Consider the following 18,338-nt stretch of genomic DNA (forward strand, 5'->3'; position numbering starts at 1 on the left):
GTCTCCTTGCGTCCTGCAGCGTATTCCGGTTTACGTGACAGGGCGTCTGCTTGCTTGGTTTGGGCTGGGGTCACATAATGAATCTGGAAGTTGAAACGTTCAAAGAATAAAGCCCAACGTTGCTGCCTCTGATTTAGCTTGCGGGCAGTTCTTAGATGTTCTAGATTCCGATGATCAGTGTGGACTTCAATGGGAAATTTGGCCCCTTCTAGCCAATGTCTCCAAGTTTCAAAAGCTGCCTTTATGGCTAATAGTTCTTTTTCCCAAATGGTATAGTTTCTCTCTGGTGCGGTTAGTTGACGAGAATAATAGGCACAAGGATGAAGGTGATCTCCCACCGGTTGTAGGAGCACAGCCCCAATTGCCACATCAGAGGCGTCCGCTTGCACCACAAAAAGGGTTTCAGGATCTGGATGCTGAAGGATTGGCTGGGATGTGAATAATTTCTTTAGTTGCTGGAACCCTTTCTCTGCTTGATCAGTCCAGCGGAAGGGCTGTTTTCCACGGATGCAGCTAGTGATTGGGTCAGACCAGCGGGCAAAATCTGGAATGAACTTACGGTAATAGTTCGCGAACCCCAAGAATCGCTGCACCTCCTTCTTGTTAGTTGGCGCCCGCCATTCCAATACTGCTGAAACCTTGGCTGGATCCATGGAGAGCCCTAGAGGCGAGATACGGTATCCAAGGAAATCTACCTCTTGTAGATCAAAAGCGCATTTTTCTAGCTTGGCATAAAGTCCATGATCCCGCAATCGTTGCAACACCATTTTGACGTGGTTCTCATGTTCTGATTGTGATCTAGAAAACACCAAAAAATCGTCCAGGTAGATTATCAAGAACCTATCTAGGTAGTCCTGGAAAATGTCATTGACAAAATGCTGGAACGTTGCGGGAGCTCCGCATAATCCATAATTCATAACTCGGGACTCGAATAATCCGAATTTAGTCTGGAAGGCGGTCTTCCACTCGTCCCCTTCTCTGATGCGAACTAAGTTGTAAGCTCCCCGAAGATCCAGCTTGGTGTAAACCTTGGCTCCTCGAAGTCGGTCTAGTAAATCCGAGATTAAGGGCAGGGGATAGCTGTTCCGCTTGGTGATATTATTCAATGCTCTGTAGTCCACCACCAAGCGTAATTCCCCTGACTTCTTCTTCACAAACATCACTGGGGAGGCGGCTGGGGATTGAGAGGGTCTGATGAATCCCTTGCGAAGGTTTGTCTCTATGAATTCCCTGAGAGCTTCTTGCTCTGGTTCAGTCAGGGAGTAGAGATGCCCTCGCGGGATCGGGGCCCCCTCCACCAAGTCAATGGCACAGTCATAAGGTCTATGTGGAGGTAATTTTTCGGCTTCTTTTTCATTGAATACATCCCAATACTCGGAGTACTTCTTTGGCAAGGTGATAATGGGCTCGGTGTCTGTGGCATGGCAGACCTTGGCTACGAGGCAATGGTTTTGGCAGTACTTTGAAGCAAACTGCAATTCTCTGTTGGACCAGGAGATGCTTGGGTCGTGAAGTGTCAGCCATGGAATCCCCAAAATCACAGGGAAATGGGGAACCTCAGTAACAAAGAAGGAAATCTCTTCCATATGTTCCCTTATCCACATCCTGGTGGGTTCCGACCACTGGCTTACGGGGCCCGTCTTGAGAGGGCGGCCATCGATGGCTTGCACCACACGGGCATTCTTGAAGTCATGATATTGTAATCCCAGAGAGTCGGCATACTCTCTATCAATGAAATTGTTGGTAGCTCCTGAGTCTATCATGGCGTGGATCATGACGGGTCCCTTTTTTGCTGACCATAAGGTGACCACTAGAAGGAACAGGACCCCGGTTGGCGGCTCTTGAATGGGTTTCTTGACCGGGTTGGCGAGCCTCTCTACGCCCGGTCGCTGGCTTCCCCCGCCGGCTGTGTGCCAGCCGCCTCAGACGTCTTCGTCTCCGTGGAGGACGCCGCCGCAAGACGGGCGGCGGGCTTCCCTTTGGCTGGGCACTCTCTGGCGAAGTGGCCCCCATTCCCGCAATACCAACAGAGATTTAGGCGTTGGCGGCGGGCCTTCTCGGCGGCATCTAATCTGGGACGCACATTGCCCAACTGCATCGGCACCTCCTCGCTCCCTCTGGGGTATGGGGATGGTGGTGGGGGTCTCCACACTGGACGCGGCTGAACGCTGGCGGGAGCGGGGGGTTTTGCCCCAGCTCTACCGCTCTGGCCTCGTACCCACTGCTTCCTGTTGGCAATCATGACTTCAGCCCGTAAACATTGATCGATGAGTGCTTCCAGCGTTTGGGGAGGATCCACCTTGGAGATTTCCTCCAGCATTTCAATGTTGAGACCCTCCCGAAATTGTCCTCTGAGGGCAACATCGTTCCAGCCGGTGTTGTGGGCCAGCACTCGGAACTCGGCTATGTACTGAGACATGGGTCTGTCTCCTTGGAAGAGGCGGCGGAGTTTGTGCCCGGCTGCCTCCAAATTGTCCTCGATTCCCCAGGTCGCCTTAAGGTGGTCCAAGAAATGTTGCGCTGACCTTAGATGTGGGGAGGCTTGGTCGAACAGAGCCGTCGCCCAGTTAGCCGCTGGCCCGTCTAGGAGACTGTAAATCCACGCCACCTTGATGTCTTCCTGGGGAAACTCGGCATCACGGGCCTCTAGATAAGCTTGGCATTGGCGACGGAAAACATGAACCTTAGAAGCTTCTCCAGTAAACTTGGTTGGCAACGCCATGGCCGGAAGACGGATTCCGCGTTCCTTCAAACCCTTTATTTCTCCATCCTGTGCATTGAGCTTATCACGGATTCGGTCCACCTCATCCTTGTCGATGGTGTAGGTAATCGGCTGGCCGCTCGGCCCAGGTACGACTCCGGTAGACATTCTGGCCGAGGTTAATTGGTGCTTAGGGTGGCGGAGTCAAACTGTCACGACCCAGGCTACAGAGCACCAATAACCATACGCAGAGGCCAGATTCTATCTAATATCTTTATTAAGGAAATATATAAAGTTAGTAAAAGCAAATGTAAAAGTTAGTCCAGAAGTAGACCTTTCAGGGAAGGTCAAAATTAGTCCAAAGAAACAATGTCCAATATGAAATATTAAGGTCCAAAGTTGTAATCCAATAACCGAAACACTCACTTTGCCAGGCAAAGTGAGGGGAGATGACAAGGTCCTTTAGTCCATGAACTTGAGCAAGGCTAGGAAATAACTTGATACTTGAAACAAGGCTTGAAACGTGGAACAAGGTAACGAGGAACAAGAACAAGGTCCGTGGAATAACTTGGTAAAATCCGTGAAACAAGGCAAGGTTTAGTCCTGGGAAAACAAGGCAAGGTCCGTTGGTAAACAAAGGCTGGGAAACAGGAGCGAAGGCTGGAAACAAGGCAAGGCTTGAGCAGGAACGAGGCTAGAGACGGAGCGCGCTGTCCAGACACAACTCGCTCCGGAGGCTGACGAATTGACTCCGCAAAGTTACTCCGCGGGGAAAACACCTATATAGAGTCTAACTTTCCCGCCGAGAGCAGTTCTCTGGGAACCAGAAACGAAAGCTAATCTCTGAGACCAGATGTTTGACTCCTTAAAGATTCTCATGGAAAGTAGGCTTAATTGGCAAATTCTTAGCAATTATTCTCGCACTCCTGCGCGAGGCTGCTTCCAAGCCTCTCTGTTGTTTACAAAACTCATGGCGAGAAAACACTGGAGATGTAGCCTCAGTATTTGTTTGACATACTTCTGGAACATAATCCTCTTGCAGGTGCAAGGTTCCCAGATCTGGCTGGGAAGAATCTGTCTGGGAAGAATCCAGTTCTGACTGGGAAGGTAAAAAACCCAAGTTTTCTTCTTCATCAGGCATCACAATGTCATGAGCAGGACTACAAGGCCCATGGGTCATCACACCTATGAAGCCCTAAACAGTTCTGGCCCAATCTACTTGTCCGAACGTATCTCCTCCTACAAACCAGTAAGATCCCTAAGATCATCTGGAGATGCCCTGCTCTCGGTCCCACCTGCCTCACAGGCACGGCTGGTGGGAACGAGGGACAGGGCCTTCTCGGTGGTGGCTCCCCGGCTGTGGAACACCCTCCCTGGAGATAGCCGACAGGCTCCTACCCTACTGGGATTCAGAAGGGCTGTGAAAACATGGTTATGTTCCCAAGCTTTTGATGAGTAATTACAAAGTTGACATGGCCTGATTTAAGGATGAAGCATGAAGAATGGAATTAATTATAAATACGTTTTTAAGGTTTTTTATAATGTGTTTTAACAATGTTATTAATGGATCTGTTTATATTGTTTTGTTTTTATGATTGCATTTTGGGCATTAAATTTTGCCAATTTCTGTAAGCACCCTGAGTCCCCTCGGGCGAGAAGGGCGGGGCATAAATGTTGTAAATACATAAATAAAACCACTTCTGAGTATACTTTGTGCAAGAAAACCCCATGAAAATCATGAGGTCACCAAAGGTCACACACACACACATACACACACTGACAAGAACAATAATGCAATTCAGTACATTTTGTCCCATCTATGATTTTTTAAAAAGCATTTTAGAAATCTTTTGCATATAACAAGCAGTTATGTTTTACAACTATTCATGTAATAATGTTGGAATTCCTACATTACAGGTTTCTTCTATGTGCATTGTGCTTCCAAACATGGCTCTGAAGGACCAAATGTCTCATCTTGGTGCATGAAGGTTAAGGGAGGAACACTGGCACAGGCTGAGTGTGAAACCTAGGACTGTAATTCTGACCATATTACAGCTTGTGAAGTCACCGCAGAACAGAAATAAATTGCTAGTTAAACAGCTCTGCATTAGCATTTAAAGAGCCAAACATTTGTCACCATATCAGTTGTTCAAAATCAATATTTCCTTAATGGGCTGAGGATCACTTTAATCTTTAATATTATGCATTGCCTTTATGACTATTTTTATTTCTCACATCTATACTGATGTACTCATTTCTTGCTGTGTGTATATCCTCTCACATCACTCTCTCCCTCTCTCTGTGCAAGTATTCTTGTTCTCTCATTATTACAATGTGGAAGAAAAGATTAATCAAACACTTCAAAGATGTGAACTGAAATAACACTCTCTTGTAAGAGGTTAACTGCCATGCCGCACATCAAAACTTAACTTTGCAGAACTTGATAAGAAAAGAATTAAGGTCAAGGAAAAGGAAACTTTGACCAGCAGTAGTCATCTCTTTTGGATCAAAGGGTAATTTATGGTTTAAAAGCGAAAGATTAATTAATTCTCCTTTTCTCAGATATATTAAAGGAGTTCTGCATGATGCTAATGTGAAAAAGTTATGAATTTATTTTGGCCACGGATGTTCTTCACTAAGGAGCATTGCTCCATTGAATATTAAGTCCCCTTGTGGAAACGCTCCATTGTCAGTCCACTTATAGGCACAATTCCAAGTTTGGGGTATGAATTATACAGGTCAGGTGCAATATTATTGGAAGGATCATATTTCTTCACATGAGCCTGCACCTGTCATGGGATTTGGAGATCCTTCTTTCTGTCCCACCATCCTTACAGGCACATCTGGTGGGAAAACAAGAAAGGACCTTCTTGGTGGTTGCTCCAAGGCTCTGGAACTTCTTTCCAAGAGAAATTAGACCGGTGTCTTCCCTGACATCTTTATATAGGCAGGCAAAGACTGTATAACCACAGATATGTTTCAAAATCCCAGTTTACATCCATTGTACTAACATAGCTGCAAGACTAAAACTCTATGTTAATTCAGTTTGAACCTTATAATGCCCATGGATTCTGGAATTACCAAATTACTATCTCACTTAAAATTATGTTGTTTCATCTGCACTTCCTTAAAGGACAAGCTATGGTTGTCATTAGTGGTGGTTTTTACAGTTGCTGATTTTGTCAGATTTTCTGACATATTGTATTATGGAGGAGACCCTCTGGGATGACACCATGGTTTACTGTACTCGGTATATGAATCTTAGTGACATCCCTGCCTTGCAATATGAGATGGGTAGTCTATTCGGGTTTTTTAATCATTATGTTTTAAGTGTCAGCATCGAATTGTTGCCAGTTGTACGCCGCCCTGAGTCCCTTCGGGTGAGAAGGGCGGGATAGAAATATTGGAAATAAAATAAAATAATAAATAACTGTTTGTATTTTTGATAGTTTTATATGAGGTGAACTGGGGAAAAGGTAGGATATAAATAAATATAAATAAATACAATAATAATAAAGCTCAAAGAATGTCTTGACATTTTTTGGAGAAGTTCTAATCAGCTGATGAAACTCTAGTGGGAGAAAAAGTGATTTGAATTTTAGTCATTTCATTTGGTGAGCTGGATGTTGCAACATTAAGGGTACCAACGATTTGAAATGTGGAATTCAAAGAAATTAACACATGTTAAATCAAAAACTTACATTTTGTATTAGACATATTTCGTTTGAGATTATCAGGTGGTGTCTAAATTTCTGTGACACTAATATCATGAAGAAAGGAAGCTGTTCACTTTTAGTAGTGTGCAGTGTAAATTTCATATTATGTTTCCAAAACTATTTTGTGGATACTGTATAAACATTCTTGCAGTGGAAGATGAGAGGGATGAGACAGATGTCTCAGGGTGTTAGGAAATTCCTTCTTTAAAACAACAGGCTTAAACCCAGCCACCATCAAATACTGTAGTATTGCACTGGCTGGCCAAAAAAAAAAAAAAATCCCATGGAAACAAATGGGACTTCAGAGAATGCCCTCATCTTAAGATAGATCAGGCAGCAATTTCTCTCATTTACATGCAGAAAATAACTTGGATGAAATTTGGCACTGCAGGACTAATCTGTTTGCAGATTTTGAGGTAAGAAGAAAAAGCTTTAGAAAACAGGAGTCCAAAGTTTCATGAGTGATTTTCCACAGTTTGATGAGTATTGGTTTGTTTCTTTTTTAAAAAATAGAATTTGCTGGCATTAATTTTTATAAACCAGTTTTCTCATTCTACTATATTATTTGAGAAATGGTTTGTTACATAAATGGATACTTTGCCCTAGTACTGTAGTAGTAAAAGATGTTTATGGTTTTTATGAAAATCCAATTTTCCACTCCAGTATCTACTATAGTAGCTCATAAACCAGAGGTTGCTAACTTGGGGTTTGTGAAGGGAATTCAAAGTGTCTATGAATAGGGTGCAAAATTATTGTTCCCTCACTTCCCTTCTTATTAATGTAAATTTTCTCTGTCATTGTGCATTTTAAAGTAAAAAGTTAGTCCTCCTCACATTTTTTTCATTCTTGACTGAGTCAAGGAAACCAATTTCTATTGCAATAAAAATAAATTATATTTATAATTTGGTGCACATATCTTCATGTGTATTTTTCTGAGAATGGTGGCCATAGCTTAATCCAAAGAAAATGTTAAGAACCTATCTGTCAAGGTCATGGAACTCAAATATAGGCAGAGTATATACAAACAGTTCCAGGTGCAATTAGAGGAGGACAGTAGGGGATGGCGTGGGAAATCATGGGGCAGCATCACGCTGCATTCCCTACCATTGGGGCCATCATGGTATCCCTACCCACAATGTTTCCCTGCTGTCCCTTGCTTCCTTTTTGCCTTCTCTGGCTTTCTTGTATGAGGAGTCTATTTCTCTCCACCCCCGGAAACCCATGGAGTCCTGCCAGAAGCAGCCCTGCATCATGTGATGTTCTACAGGGACTCCATGCCAGCAGTTCAGAGAAACAGGAAGAAGATACTTCTCTGCCTTCATCTGATGAAATAGTAAAACACATCACAACATATGATGGAGTACTATAACTGCATTGTCTAAATAACATCAAGGGCGTGGTCTTCAACAACTGCCATTTATTGAAATCCTGAAGCATAAAATGTTAGAAATTAGAAAAGGAACTGGTGCTGTTGTTTGTTGAAGATATACATAGGGGGAAAGTAATGAACTTCAGAACAACAGCCCCTGAAACAGCAATTGGGTGAAAAATGTGAAAAAACAAAGAAATTGAGTTGTTAATTTCATGCAACTGTATGATGCATATCATATAATCCCAGCCTTAAAGACAGCCAGGTCGCCAAGAGGTTCAGTGTTTGATTGCACATGCTGCATATATTTATGTACCTTCAGTTTTCTGGGTGGTACAATACATGGGAAGCAAACTTTTTTTTTTGCAAATAACCCTTTGCTCTATCAATGGTTTAAATGCTATTTCTGTATTGTATCACTTATGTTGTTAGACCAATGCAGACAAGTTAATTTTATCTGTCAGATACAGTAAGATGAAATCTAAAAATGACAAATGATCTTGTGTGTAATTCTATCCCTCCAATTTTTATTTCTGAAAAACAAATCTTTAGAAAGCTGTCTTGCCTGCCCAGAACAGCACAGGATGATTTGGTATTCATGACGCTAGAGAAAAAGGGAATGCTTTTCACTTACCGGTATTGCCATCACTCATTTCAGTTCCAGCTTGGAAAGTAAAGCAAGAAATTAGCTGAAGGCTTGGTCATGAGTAATTATGCTTGTACTGCATATCTCAAGAGTTTGCTCACCATTTATTCATTCCTTTTTATTGATTGTGCTGCACTGAAACACATTATAAAGTTAACGTATTTGCTCTCCAACTGAACTGAATAACTCGTTTACTTTCACAGTTATATTATTCGTAACCAGAAGGCCTAGCAAAAATGACAAATTTAGCCATGATCTACATTTTCATTTGCATCTCTAAAGAAGTTGTAATCATTACACAGAAATTATCTATCATCTATCTATCCATCTACCTACCTACCTACCTATCATGTCTGTATAGTGTGCTTCCTATGAATGCAAAATAGCTTATTAGCATTAGCAAAATACCTCTCTTATTTAACCCTAAATTATGAAATGTTTATTTTAATGTTCCTCTGGTACAAGTATAGAATTTTGTTAAGCAATGTCAGATTTGATTTGTCCTGAGAGTATAGAGGTTTTGTACATCCAAATTAGTACTCCCTACCCATGAAACATGATAACAGACTATTGTAGATTTGGAGCAAAAAAAGAAAGTTATGAAAGTTCAGATGATTACAGAACAGGTTGGGGATCTCTTGACACTCTCTCTCTCTCTCTCTCTCTCTCTCTCTCTCTCTCTCTCTCTATATATATATATATATATATATATATATATATATATATATCCATAGATTCAATTCCTGCTCACAGATAGGAAAGGTGCTATTATGAATGTTTCATTTTTATTTATTTATTTGTAAATTTTTGTGGGGCATAATTTTTGCACAAAAATTGAGCATTTTTTTGTGGAGTACACCTTTTGGAACAAGTGAGCTCTGTAGATTCTTGTGTTTTGGGGCTTCATTGTTCTCTGGAGCATTTCTTGCATAGGACTCTTTAAAAGAATGAAAGACACTTTGTTAATATACTCATGTATAAGTCAATCTCATGTATATGTCAAGAAGAGGTTGGGGGGGGGGGTCAAAATTATGAATGCTAATGTGATTCATGGATCAGTCAAGGTGTGATGAACCATGGGCCTTGTAGTCCTGCTCAGGACATTGTAATCCCTGATGAAGATGAAAACTTGGGTTTTTTACCTTCCCAGTCTGAACTGGATTCCTCTCAGCCAGATCCTTCCCAGGCAGATCTGGAAACCTTGCACCTGCAAGAAAGTTGTGCCCCAGAAGTATGTCAAACAACCCCAGAGCCTACTTCTCCCGTGTTCTTGCGCCGGGAGTTTTGTAAACAACAGAGAAGTTTGGATTCAGCTTCGCGCAGGAGTGCGAGGATAGCAGCTAAGAATGTTGCCAATTAACATTGGTTCTCGTGAGAATCTTTAAGGAGTTTAACATCTGGTCTCAGAGTTTAGCTTTCGTTTCTGATTCCCAGAGAACCGCTTTGGTGAGAAAGTTGGACTCTATATAGGTGTTTTGCCCGCGTAGCAACTTCGCGGAGTCAATTCGTCAGCCTACGGAGCGAGTTGTGTCTGGACAGCGCGCTCCGATTCAAGCCTCGCTTCAGCTCAAGCCTTGCCTTGCTATCCAGCCTTCGCCTTGCTTCCCAGCCTTTGTTTACCTACGGACTTTGCCTTGTTTCCCAGGACTAATCCTTGCCTTGTTTCACGGATTTTACCAAGTTATTCCACGGACCTTGTTCTTGTTCTTAGTTACCTTGTTCCACGTTCAAGCCTTGTTTCAAGTATCAAGTTATTTCCTAGCCACGCTCAAGTTTTATGGACTAAGGACCTTGTCATCTCCCCTCACTTTGCTTGGCAAAGTGAGTGTTTCGGTTATTGGATTACAACTTTGGACCTTAATATTTCTTATTGGACATTGCTTTTTTGGACTAATTCTGACCTTTCCTGAAGGGTCTAATTCTGGACTATTTTCTATACTTGTTTTTATTAACTTTATATATTCCTTCAATAAAGATATTAGTTAGATTCTGGCCTCTGTGTATGGTTATTGGTGCCTCTGCCGCCTGGGTCGTGACAGTTTGACTCCGCCACCCATAAGCACCAACTAACCGAGGCCAGGATGTCTACCGGAGCCGCGCCGGCTGGACAGCCGCTCAGCTACACCATCAGCAAGGACGAAGTGGACCGCATCCGTGACAGACTCAACGCGCAGGATGGAGAAATAAAAGGGTTGAGGGAGCGCGGAGTTCGCCTCCCGGCCATGGCGTTGCCTACCAAGTTTTCTGGAGAAGCTGCTAAGGTTCATGTTTTCCGCCGCCAATGTCAAGCTTATCTAGAGGCCCGTGATGCCGAGTTTCCCCAAGAAGACATCAAGGTGGCGTGGGTCTACAGTCTTCTAGACGGACCAGCGGCTAGCTGGGCGACGGCCCTGTTTGATCAAGCCTCCCCCCACCTAAGTTCAGCACAACGCTTCTTGGATCACCTTAAGGAGACCTGGGGAATCGAGGACAATTTGGAGGCAGCCGGTCACAAACTCCGGCGCCTCCTTCAAGGAGACAGACCCATGTCTCAGTACATAGCCGAGTTCCGCGTGCTGGCCCACAACACCGGCTGGAACGATGTAGCCCTCAGAGGACAATTTCGGGAGGGTCTCAACATTGAAATGCTGGAAGAAATCTCCAAGGTGGATCCTCCCCAGACCCTCGAGGCACTCATTGATCAATGTTTACGGGCTGAAGTCATGATTGCCAACAGGAAACAATGGGTTCGAGGCCAGGGCGGTAGAGCCGGGGCAAAACCCCCCGCTCCCGCCAGTGTTCAGCCACGTCCGGTGTGGAGACCCCCGCCGCCAACCCCATACCCCAGAGGAGGCGAGGAGGTGCCGATGCAGTTGGGCAATGTGCGTCCCAGACTAGATGCCGCCGAGAAGGCCCGTCGTCAACGCTTGAACCTCTGCTGGTACTGCGGGAACGGGGGCCACTTCGCCAGAGAGTGCCCAGCCAAAGGGAAGCCTGCCGCCCGTCTTGCGGCGGCGTCCTCCACGGAGTCGAAGGCGTCTGAGCCGACTGGCACACAGCCGGCGGGGGAAGCCAACGACCGGGTGTAGAGAGGCTCGCCAACCCGGTCAAAAAATCCATCCAAGAGCCGCCAACCGGGGTCCTGTTCCTTCTCGTGGTCACATTATGGTCAGCAAAAAGGGGACCCGTCATGATCCACGCCATGATAGACTCTGGAGCTACCAACAATTTCATCGATAGAGAGTATGTCGACTCTCTGGGATTACAATATCATGATTTCAAGAATGCCCGTGTGGTGCAAGCCATAGACGGCCGTCCCCTCAAGACGGGCCCCGTAAGCCAGTGGTCGGAACCCACCAGGATGTGGATAAGGGAACATATGGAAGAGATTTCCTTCTTTGTTACCGAGGTTCCCCATTTCCCTGTGATTTTGGGAATTCCATGGCTGACACTCCACGACCCTAACATCTCCTGGTCCAACAGAGAACTGCAGTTTGCTTCACCGTACTGCCAAAACCATTGCCTCGTAGCCAAGGTATGCCATGCCACAGACTCCGAGCCCATCATCACCTTGCCAAAGAAGTACTCCGAGTATTGGGATGTATTCAATGAGAAAGAAGCCGAAAAATTACCCCCACATAGACCTTATGACTGTGCCATTGACTTGGTGGAGGGGGCCCCGATCCCGCGAGGGCATCTCTACTCCCTGACTGAACCAGAGCAAGAAGCTCTCAGGGAATTCTTAGAGACAAACCTTCGCAAGGGGTTCATCAGACCCTCTCAATCCCCAGCCGCCTCCCCAGTGATGTTTGTGAAGAAGAAGTCAGGGGAATTACGCTTGGTGGTGGACTACAGAGCATTGAACAATATCACCAAGCGGAACAGCTATCCCCTGCCCTTAATCTCGGATCTACTGGACCGACTTCGAGGAGCCAAGGTCTACACCAAGCTGGATCTTCGGGGGGCTTATAATCTAGTTCGCATCAGAGAAGGGGACGAGTGGAAGACCGCCTTCCAGACTAAATTCGGATTATTCGAGTCCCGAGTTATGAATTTCGGTTTATGCGGAGCTCCCGCAACGTTCCAGCATTTTGTCAACGATATTTTTCAGGACTATCTAGACAGATTCTTGATAATCTACCTGGACGATTTTTTGGTGTTTTCCAGATCACAATCAGAACATGAGAACCACGTCAAAATGGTGTTGCAACGACTGCGGGATCATGGACTTTATGCCAAGCTAGAAAAATGCGCTTTTGATCTACAAGAGGTAGATTTCCTTGGCTACCGCATCTCGCCTCTAGGGCTTTCCATGGATCCAGCCAAAGTTTCAGCAGTATTGGAATGGCGGGCGCCAACTAACAAGAAAGAGGTGCAGCGTTTCTTGGGGTTCGCGAACTACTACCGCAAGTTCATTCCAGATTTTGCCCGCTGGTCCGACCCCATCACTAGCTGCATCCGTGGAAAGCAGCCTTTCCGCTGGACTGATCAAGCAGAGAAAGGGTTCCAGCAACTGAAGAAACTATTCACCTCCCAGCCAATTCTACAGCACCCAAATCCTGGAACCCCTTTTGTGGTGCAAGCGGACGCCTCTGATGTGGCAATTGGGGCTGTACTCTTACAACCGGTGGGAGATCACCTCCACCCCTGTGCCTTTTATTCTCGTCAACTAACCACACCAGAGAGGAATTACACCATTTGGGAAAAAGAACTACTGGCCATAAAGGCAGCCTTTGAAACTTGGAGACATTGGCTAGAAGGGGCCAAATTCCCCATTGAAGTCCACACTGATCATCGTAATCTAGAACATCTAAGAACTGCCCGCAAACTAAATCAGAGGCAGCAACGTTGGGCTTTATTCTTTGAACGTTTCAACTTCCAGATCCATTATGTGACCCCAGCTCAAACCAAGCAAGCAGACGCCCTGTCACGTAAACCGGAATACGCTGCAGGACGCAAGGAGACCTTTGAATCCCAACTGCTACAACCTGAGAACTTTGCCACGCTCACAGTGGGGAACACCAAATCCAGTCCCATTGGTTCAACTTCCCCTACTCCAGGACCCATCTGTGCTCAAGAAATCAGGGCTAGTCAGCAAGCAGATGCCTGGGCGCAGGACCAACTTCGCCAAGGTCTGCATTTTCCCTTTTCGCTTAAAGATGGGCTGCTCTGCTATAGAAATCATGTTTATATCCCACCCGGACCGGGCAGGGAAAAAGCGCTTCGTCTGTGTCATGACTGCAAACCAGCAGGACACTTCGGACTATTTAAAACCATGCATTTGATCCTAAGAGATTTTTGGTGGCCCAAGATCCGCAAGGATGTGGAAAAATATGTCAACACCTGCCCAGTATGCCAGCGCTCCAAGATACGAAGGGAGAAGCCCTCAGGGCTTTTGCACCCCCTTCCTACCCCATCTCGCCCATGGGAAATAATTTCCGCGGATTTCATCACTGACCTACCACCTTCCTGTGGATTCACCACGATCTTAGTGGTGGTGGACCTATTCACCAAGTTAGCCCATTTCATTCCCTGCGAAGGCCTCCCCACGGCCAAAGAAACTGCGGATCTATTTCTTCAGCATGTTTTCAGACTACATGGATTGCCCAAGAGTTTAGTCACAGACCGTGGATCTCAATTCACCTCTCGTTTTTGGAAGGCACTACAAAAACTACTGGGCATAGACTCTCGCTTATCTTCAGCTCATCATCCCCAAACAGATGGGCAAACGGAGCGCACCAATGCCACTTTGGAGCAGTATCTTCGCTGTTATGTAAACTACCAACAGGACAATTGGGCTTCTCTGTTACCACTGTCTGAGTTTGCCTACAATAATGGAGTTCAAGCTTCTACAAAAGAAACGCCGTTCTTTGCAAACTACGGTTTCCATCCACGTTTCTTTCCCCCTGTCATTGAAACTTCAGAAGTTCCCGCAGCAGAGGATTGGCTGCAGGAACTCACAGCGGTGCAACAACTTTTGCTCCAGCAACTGGACCAAGCCAAGGAGGACTATAAACGCCACGCTGACAAACACCGCCAGCCGGGCCCCGAAATCAAGGTAGGAGATCGGGTTTTTCTGTCCACTCGCTTTCTGCCCTCCCACCGCCCATGCCGGAAGTTAGATGCCCGCTTCATTGGCCCCTATCCAGTGGTGGCGCAATTAAACCCCGTGACTTTCAAACTCCAACTTCCGCGTTCAATGCGCATTCACCCAGTGTTTCACCGTTCCCTGCTCCTTCCGGCGGATGGTGTGCGTCCTGATACAGACCAACCGGCCCCCCCTCCTGTTTTGATGAATGGGGAGGAGGAGTTCGAGGTTGAGGACATTTTGGATTCTCGCTTTCATCGCCGCCGCCTACAATATCTCATTGACTGGGTGGGTTTTGGGCCTGAGGAACGCTCTTGGGAAGACGCCTCCACAGTCCATGCTCCTGATCTAACCCGTCGCTTCCATCTGACCTATCCCACCAAACCGCGACCTCGCGCCTCGGGGAGAGGACCCCAGTTTGGGAGGGGCCCTGAGGAGGGGGATAGTGTGATGAACCATGGGCCTTGTAGTCCTGCTCAGGACATTGTAATCCCTGATGAAGATGAAAACTTGGGTTTTTTACCTTCCCAGTCTGAACTGGATTCCTCTCAGCCAGATCCTTCCCAGGCAGATCTGGAAACCTTGCACCTGCAAGAAAGTTGTGCCCCAGAAGTATGTCAAACAACCCCAGAGCCTACTTCTCCCGTGTTCTTGCGCCGGGAGTTTTGTAAACAACAGAGAAGTTTGGATTCAGCTTCGCGCAGGAGTGCGAGGATAGCAGCTAAGAATGTTGCCAATTAACATTGGTTCTCGTGAGAATCTTTAAGGAGTTTAACATCTGGTCTCAGAGTTTAGCTTTCGTTTCTGATTCCCAGAGAACCGCTTTGGTGAGAAAGTTGGACTCTATATAGGTGTTTTGCCCGCGTAGCAACTTCGCGGAGTCAATTCGTCAGCCTACGGAGCGAGTTGTGTCTGGACAGCGCGCTCCGATTCAAGCCTCGCTTCAGCTCAAGCCTTGCCTTGCTATCCAGCCTTCGCCTTGCTTCCCAGCCTTTGTTTACCTACGGACTTTGCCTTGTTTCCCAGGACTAATCCTTGCCTTGTTTCACGGATTTTACCAAGTTATTCCACGGACCTTGTTCTTGTTCTTAGTTACCTTGTTCCACGTTCAAGCCTTGTTTCAAGTATCAAGTTATTTCCTAGCCACGCTCAAGTTTTATGGACTAAGGACCTTGTCATCTCCCCTCACTTTGCTTGGCAAAGTGAGTGTTTCGGTTATTGGATTACAACTTTGGACCTTAATATTTCTTATTGGACATTGCTTTTTTGGACTAATTCTGACCTTTCCTGAAGGGTCTAATTCTGGACTATTTTCTATACTTGTTTTTATTAACTTTATATATTCCTTCAATAAAGATATTAGTTAGATTCTGGCCTCTGTGTATGGTTATTGGTGCCTCTGCCGCCTGGGTCGTGACACAAGGGTCATTCTGTGGAGAATGGACAGCACCAGTGCCACATCAGGGGCCAATTTGCCCTGGTTGTCAGTGTTATTTTTCCACCCAGATATTCATAAAAGCCAGAAGTGGCATCGTTGAGGAGACAATAGAGCATCTCAATACCTCTTTTACATTGTCCTTTACTGGACTAAGTTCTCACCTTTCACTACTCTACTCAAAGAAAGAGATGAGTCCCTTTTTGATAAGAGTTAAGGTATAGTACTGACCTGGAGATAAATCAACTTGAGTTTTTAAGGACTTTTTAAACTAAAATTTCTAGCCTTAGATGTGTATATAATTGTCAGTTACTTCCACTTTAAAGCTATTATTTGATAAAAAGGAAACACATGAGTCTAATAGGTAAAATCATAGGTAAAATAAAAGCCATTTTAAAGCATTAAAAATCAAAACAGAAAATTTAATTTAATTAGTTCACCCTTGCCATTACTAATTTTATGAATGCAACATTTTACATTGAATACATTAGACTTGATAGTGCTTGGCATTTTGCTGAAAATGGTACCATTCATCAAAGTGCCAGAATTTGTCTTATCAGCCTACAGTGGTGCTGATTAAATGTGTCTCCTTGGATTGTCTTCTCTGGACAGGTGTGGAGAAAAATGAGCTTTGTTCTTTCTGTATGTACCAGTCATTGGCCATTTTTTAGAATAGGACACAAGCATGTATTTCTTCCTTCCTTCCACTCATGTTACAATTTGGGTTGCATGTTGGGAATTGTATTTTACTACCCTGGGAGTTACCCCAGGGAACAATTTACGCATATCCTCCGACATATGTAATCCAGAAAAAATTGTATGTGATCAACTTTGTTAATTGTTGCTAAATTGAAATACAGTTCCCCAGATCTCCAAGACAGCATGGTTAGTTTTCCAAATTATGTCAACAATGTCTTCAACCTAGCATTACCATGGTTATTAAGGGAAATTAAAACAATAGTTAGTTTCAGTCCTATTTAAATACCAACATGCAACTGACAGATAAGTGCACCAGAAATGTGTGTTTTGTTCTCAAAGATGTACTCATTTATTGTGGCCTTTTCTTTTGTTTGTGTCTTCTGATGCAGATGATCAAAAGAAAGTCCAGGAGGATTTTGATATAGACATGGAGGCACCAGAAACAGAGAAAGCTGCAGTGGCGATACAGTCCCAATTCAGAAAATTCCAGAAGAAAAAGACTGGCTCCCAGTCTTAGCCTCTACCTCACAAATTCCACCATCACTGCTCTCTGGTCTGCCAGGAACTGAGGAAATTAAATAATATATATAGATGCATGTACAGAAAATATCACTATTTAAAATTCAATTGGCAGGTATTAAAACAATTATGCTTGTTGTGTGGCTTGATATCTGTGTTTCTCTCCAGTCTCCTTTCTTCTGTAATTCACCATTACTTGATGTTCAAATAAAAAGTTAGGACAATGTCCAACTGTCAGCTTTGATCTGTCTTGTTACATTAATCTACTAAGTCCAATGCTCAAATTGAGGCAACCCAGATGTCTGCTTTTCTCTTCATTTAAAGCTTGGAGACATGAACACACCACCTTATGTTAACAACCCCTTTCTGCTGAAGAATGAGAGCATAAACTCTGCTCAGCTTATTTCATTTGGTGAATCCATATGCTAGCCATATGCAGCAGTAGGCAATATTTTCCCCTAATGAGGTGAATGCGAAGAATGTCAAAGACAGCTAACAGTACTAAGGAGCTGGTGGTAGTAGATATACATGTATGTATAGATATACATATATATGTATGTATATGGACTGAAAAGAGGAATTATCTCGATGTATCACAGAGTAGTGCACAGTTTAGGATGTACCTGCCTAAGAAGGTCTCAAAGACCTCCTTACACACACTGATAAAACCACACCTGCTTGTATAAATTGGCTGCTTGCACAAGCACAGGAAAAATTTTGGCCTGCTGTGATTGCACCAGTGTATTCTCAGTGAATACAATGACTAATATTGCTCTCCAAAGTAATATAATCCCTCATCATACCCCTTAAGCAATTTCTTTCTTTTATAGTAGAAATTCAACTGTACAAAAAGGGTCTGTTCATCTGAACAGAAGCATAATGCTAGTCTTACATGTTGTTTTCAAAAGATTATCTACTTTTACGTTCTATTAAGGTGAACATGAAAGCTTGTGTATGCACAATGTTGATCCATGGGCAAATCAGAAGCTCACTGGGACCTGAACACGACTACATGGCTGGAATGTAATTGATGAATTAACATAGTAAGTCAGATCTATGCCATCACGACTCATTTGGAATTCTTTACAGGTGGTTACTGATATACTACATTGCCTACTTAAGTGCAAATGTATGGCTAAGTAACAATCCTGGCCCAGTCACCTAAATGTATATTAACAGCAGTGGC

The 18,338-nt window shown here is 44.4% G+C and overlaps 1 protein-coding gene across 1 annotated transcript in view; it reads left to right on the forward strand.

Annotated features, from left to right (window-relative positions):
* The window catches only part of pcp4 (Purkinje cell protein 4), a 105,565-nt gene extending 88,187 nt beyond the window's left edge, over positions 1–17,378 (forward strand). Inside the window, exon 3 of the mRNA XM_003218992.4 lies at positions 17,023–17,378. Coding sequence (XP_003219040.1) covers positions 17,023–17,150 — 128 coding nt within the window. The 3' untranslated portion in view covers positions 17,151–17,378. The remainder of the gene's footprint in view (positions 1–17,022) is intronic.
* The last annotated feature ends 960 nt before the right edge of the window (positions 17,379–18,338 follow it).

Source organism: Anolis carolinensis, chromosome 3 (assembly GCF_035594765.1).
Source record: "Anolis carolinensis isolate JA03-04 chromosome 3, rAnoCar3.1.pri, whole genome shotgun sequence".
Taxonomy (NCBI): Eukaryota; Metazoa; Chordata; class Lepidosauria; order Squamata; family Dactyloidae; genus Anolis; species Anolis carolinensis.